This window comes from Prunus dulcis, chromosome 8 (assembly GCF_902201215.1).
Source record: "Prunus dulcis chromosome 8, ALMONDv2, whole genome shotgun sequence".
NCBI lineage: Eukaryota > Viridiplantae > Streptophyta > Magnoliopsida > Rosales > Rosaceae > Prunus > Prunus dulcis.
Genome location: NC_047657.1, coordinates 19,388,864 through 19,394,074, shown reverse-complemented (window position 1 = coordinate 19,394,074; position 5,211 = coordinate 19,388,864). Strand labels below are relative to the sequence as shown.

Here is a 5,211-nt window from a genome sequence, read left to right as displayed (position 1 = left end):
TCAAAGAAATTATTGTATAGGTAAAACCAAAGCATATGAATCTATGATGTCATAGCGGCCACAAGAAAAGAAGAAACGAAAGAGCAAAAAAAAAAAAACACAAAAGTGAGGATTTATTGCTACCAATTAAGTAAATTTAGGTTTTAGTTTAGCCACAAAAAAATTTTTATTTTTGAAAAAAGCCAAAGTTTTTTATAAAAAAACAGAAAAACCTCTCAACTTTCAAATCAAAGACATACAAATATAAAAGATTTTTTAAAAAATCCAAAAATAAATAAAAATAATTTTTATCCATTTTATATATTTTTTAAAAATTTCTCTCTCCTTTATATTTTTCCAAAGTCTCCCTACAAATTAAACCCCCCAAAATTGAGGCAGTGAAGCCTACAGTCACCCTTATCGAAGCCGAAGCTGAAGCTGCTTGCTTTACAAATTTCAAAGCTTGGCGTTGGCATTAATCAACAACAAGAAGTCTCAATATTTATTTATTATCCATGTCGATGTACACATGCACAGTGAAAGAAAGCCGCCTCCAATTCAAGTCTCTTTCTTCACAACAGGTGAGTCTCTCTCTTCTTTGTCGCCGACGCCGTTAATTGAATTTCTTTCATTCATGGACTTTCTTAAATTGTTCTAATCAGATTAGTCTAACTGGTAAATGGTTCGTCAAGAAATTTTCCTCTGCATTTGTTATGGCTTAGTATGATAGGATATAATTCAATTTGCAGATGAGGGTAACGGTGTTCTCAAGGTTTAGGTTGTTGGGTTGGAAGCTTGTTGTCGTATTTGTAAAATTTCCCAAGAAAGGAAGTAGCTTGAGGTGTGTGCTTACGAAATAGGAACAAGATTAGCTACTTGGTTGGTTGTCCTTATATTTCTTTTGGTGTTTTTTCATGGCTTATACTTGTAGGATTGGCGTGATTGGGATGCTTTTTTTAGTGTTTTCAAGGTTCGGCTACATTGTTAGTCCTTAAAATGTGTTGTGCAAAATCATATTGCTTCTGGGCTTAAACTCAGATACATATCACAGCCGCTGCGGCTGCAGTTTGATGAATTTGATGAGATGGGCTATTCACTGAGTAGATTGACCCTAGAATCTGACCATTTTGATGAAGTTGGTAGCAGTCAAACATCCGGCAAACTCTTGCATAATCTAGAGCATGAAGTGGCCCAACTCACGAAGTTAAGGTCAGCACCCCATGAGCGGCTCAACCAAATTGGACCGGGGAAGCGGGACCTGCCCGTTTCCGTGGTCAAGATGCTGGCTGGTCGAGAAGGTAATTATTCGGGAAGGGGAAGGTTCTCTTCTGCAGATCGTTGTCATGTTCTAAGTAGATATTTGCCAGTGAAGGGTCCTGGGCTTGTTGACCACATGCCCAGCCGAGCATATGTCTCACAGTTTTCAGCAGATGGATCTCTTTTTATTGCTGCGTTTCAGGTAACATGTTTACTGACTGCTCATAAAACCCAATATTTAAAGATAGTTGTGCTGTTTCTTCAGTTCCAAAGCAGGAAAAAAATGGACTTAAGATTACATAAATCTCTAATGCCGTGGTTGCTACTTGTTAGTGATGCTATAGGCTTGCTTGACTTTTAGTTGTTGCACACATGTTGGTTGCAGGATAGCCAGATTAGAATATACAATGTGGATAAAGGGTGGAAAATACAGAAGAACATTCATGCGAAAACTATGCGATGGACCGTCACTGATACGTCTCTTTCCCCAAATCAACACCATCTTGTGAGGCCCTGTATATTCTTAATCTTAATTTCATGTAAAATGGTATCTTTGCCCTTACATAGTGAAACAAGAAATCATGATAAATGAAATAAGGGGAAGGATTTCAAACTACTACATGGACTTATCAAACACTAAATGTATAGAAATTGGAATCAATGAAAAAAATTTCACAATGGCCAGGGGTACACATAGCAATGTCTCTCAATAATTTTATCTTTATTTTTACGTTGTACTCTGATATTTCAGGTTTATGCGAGTATGTCATCTATTGTTCATATGGTTAATGCGGGATCATCTCAAACAGAGTCTCTTGCAAATGTAACGGTACGAAGTACAATTGTTCCCAACACTTCAATTTGAATGGGTGTTGTAATTTTTTTGGGAAGATCTCATGCATACTGCAAAATAAAAACACATTTTACGCTTACCAGCATAGTATGTCATCATTATCCTGGGCTAACTGTACTCTCTTAAATTAGCTTTCCTAGATATTCTATTTTTCAACATTTTGCTCATCTTCTCATGGAAGATTCTAATTATTTGAAACTAAAAAAAGAAAAGTAATTTAGATCCTTGCTGATGTATTCTAAGATCCTAGGCTTATCTGTGTTGATCGAAAATATTTGGTCCATGTACATGCTCCCTGTCAAAACCGTACTACAGCTATCACTCAGTCACATTGATTGGATGATTCTCATGTTATTTCAGATTGGAGAAAAAGAAACATATGACTGATTAAATAGAATAATATTGTTATTATTTAGCACAATTACCATGGCCTTGAGAATGTGGGAAAGAAAAGATGTCAACGGTGAATATCATCTGAACTCACTGAGACAAATATCTGTCATCATTGCTTTATATGCTATTACTTGATTGCATCTTTCTTTAGGGGGTGCAAAAATGGTGAATGGTAGATATTGCGGGTATAAGATTTCTTCTGAAACCAGGATTTATTTTCCCTTCTATAATAGGTTTGCTTGACATTCGCAGAATTCTTTTTATAAAAAAAACATTCAGAGAATGATTTCTTATGCAGGAGATCCATGAAGGTTTGGATTTTTCCTCGGGTGATGATGGAGGGTACTCGTTTGGTATTTTCTCCATAAAATTCTCAACAGATGGACACGAACTTGTTGCTGGAAGTAGTGATGACTCCATATATGTTTATGATCTTGAAGCCAATAAACCCTCCCTTCGAATTTTGGCACACACGGTATAAGCATTTCTAAACGCCTCAATGATTCTATCTTCTTGTTCTTGATTGTATTTTACTTATTGTTCTCTAGTCCTTGACTCCGCTGAGGAAGTGGGGCTGGGTGCCTCAGCCCTTTCAACCACCCACACTAATTAGTCACCAAATGTCTTTTTTTCTTCTTTACCTTCTAGTATTTTCTTGGAGTTTTTTGTCCTCATATTGAGGAACACTGAAATGTAATGTGGTGACTGCTCTTTGATGGGATCTTAGGGGTCGTAAATTTGATTGGTTTCTTTTGCAGTCTGATGTGAACACCGTATGTTTTGCCGATGAAAGTGGCCATCTTATTTATTCTGGAAGTGATGATACTCTCTGTAAGGTAAATTTGATGTCCACATGCTGGCACTCCATTGAAGTACTTCTAATTTTGAGTTTCCCTTGTACATAAATACATCTTGGTAGACATTATGTGTATTTCACAGAATTCATACTTTAGAATTCGCAAAGTTGTAGTTATAGAGAAGTTTTAAGGAAGTCATTATTATTTGACTTACCTGAGATGAATGAGAAAACTCCTATAAGGTATAGCTTTGTGTAGGTGTGGGACAGACGTTGTTTTAAAGCTACGGGGAGGCCAGCAGGAGTCTTGACGGGACACCTAGAAGGTATTACATTCATTGACAGCAAGGGAGATGGTCGTTATTTCATTTCAAATGGTAAAGATCAGGCCATTAAACTTTGGGATATTAGGAGAATGACTTCTAAGGCCACCTGGTATGTTCACATCCTAGCTTCTCACGGTGCTCTTCTAATCATACATGTATAAGTTTTTCCTTTTATTTTTATGTGTCCAGTAGTTGACCATGGTCATGAAATTTTATTATCTATCTGTGTGAACGCGATCTTATTAATTCTGTTATATAAACACCCGATATGATATTTTTTCACTTCTTAAATCAAGATCAGAATTGCGAATTTGTTTGCTGGATCTGCAGGAAAGTTTGGTCTCTTGCAATTTCCAGTTATGGTTTCCAAAATTAATCACTGTTGCGAGAAAGTAACAATCCTTCAATTTATTCCAGCATTCCAGGGCAAAGGAGTTCTGAATGGGATTACAGATGGATGGACTACCCACCACAGGCCAAAGATATCAAACATCCATCTGATCAATCAATAGCTACATATAGAGGTCATTCAGTCTTGCGTACGCTTATTCGCTGCTACTTTTCCCCCGCATATAGGTAAGCACTAATCATAATCTTTTTGTTCATACTTCTCTAGAGGTCCAGAAGCTGGTTTCATATTACCGTCGAGTTTCTTTGTTCAAATGTGATTGGTGATCTTGAAATTTAACCTACTTTTGCATTAATGCGATAGGTACAATTTTGAATGGGTAATATTCAACAGATTTCGAGTTAATCAAACTTGAGCTTTTAACATACTTGATCTTCATGAAATTTGCAGCACTGGACAAAAGTACATCTACACTGGATCACATGATTCTGGCGTTTATATATACGATTTGGTATGTGGTACATGTATTAGTTATTTAGAGCTGCACATTCTTTTTTTTTCTTTCATCTGGTTCCAGACCTGAGTTAATGGATCAGGATACTCCTACTTATCTAGACTTCAAATGAAAGGAGATTAACACTCACCAGTTCATGAGACTTTTGGATAAAAACGGCAACGTATTCATGTTAGGTTTTTCCCAATCTTACCACCAATCCGGTGTGTTGATGTCAATGCTCAAGTGCCAAGTCTGTGGCTTGTGCCACTCTGGAATGCTTGCTTTTTCTTTACTCCCCCTAGCCCCTGAAGATTTCATGACTTTAACTTATGGTAATTTCTTTGGTTAACTCTATGTAGGTAAGTGGAGCCCGAGTCGCGACACTCAAGTATCATAAAGCACCTGTAAGAGATTGTAGTTGGCACCCCTATTACCCAATGCTCGTGAGTTCTTCTTGGGATGGGGCTGTTGTTAGATGGGAGTTCCCAGGGAAAGGAGAAGCACCAGCACCAGCACCTTGCAGCAGAAACAGAATCTGGAGGAGACATTTTTCTTGAACTCACGAGTGATATTGCAGTCAAGACACAGTTTTGTTCAGGACACAATAATCTGGCGAATGTATGATGATTCCTCAAGTTGTACCAACACCAATGAAATAAGCCCCGCCCCTTCTTTTGTAATAAGCATACGCACAAAATTCAGTTGTAAATAAATAACCAAGTATGTGTTAATTTTGATCTTGCAAAACATCCTATTTGTGTA

The 5,211-nt window shown here is 37.2% G+C and overlaps 1 protein-coding gene across 5 annotated transcripts; it reads left to right on the top strand.

The window, feature by feature from the left end:
* Positions 1–367: 367 nt before the first annotated feature.
* On the top strand, positions 368–5,211 carry LOC117636441 (LEC14B protein). Of its 5 annotated transcripts, none has more exons than XM_034370931.1 (10): positions 368–560; positions 911–1,438; positions 1,622–1,741; positions 1,988–2,065; positions 2,781–2,957; positions 3,241–3,318; positions 3,538–3,713; positions 4,022–4,180; positions 4,404–4,464; positions 4,809–5,211. In XM_034370931.1, the coding sequence occupies exons 2-10, from the start codon at positions 1,064–1,066 to the stop codon at positions 5,004–5,006; spliced, it is 1,422 nt and encodes a 473-aa protein (XP_034226822.1). In that variant the 5' UTR covers positions 368–560; positions 911–1,063; the 3' UTR covers positions 5,007–5,211. The 5 variants fall into 5 exon arrangements, with proteins under 5 accessions (XP_034226822.1, XP_034226825.1, XP_034226821.1 ...); XM_034370934.1 differs by having other exon boundaries at positions 374–560; positions 1,116–1,438; XM_034370930.1 differs by having other exon boundaries at positions 374–560; positions 1,031–1,438.

What these genes read in the sequence shown, in the direction of transcription:
- LOC117636441 (XM_034370930.1), top strand. Translation starts at nt 495, where the DNA reads ATGTCGATGTACACATGCACAGTGAAAGAAAGCCGCCTCCAATTCAAG. An exon ending in TTTTTATTGCTGCGTTTCAG is followed by an intron (nt 1,439 to 1,621) that starts GTAACATGTTTA and finishes TGTTGGTTGCAG; the next exon opens with GATAGCCAGATTAGAATATA. An exon ending in CCCCAAATCAACACCATCTT is followed by an intron (nt 1,742 to 1,987) that starts GTGAGGCCCTGT and finishes CTGATATTTCAG; the next exon opens with GTTTATGCGAGTATGTCATC.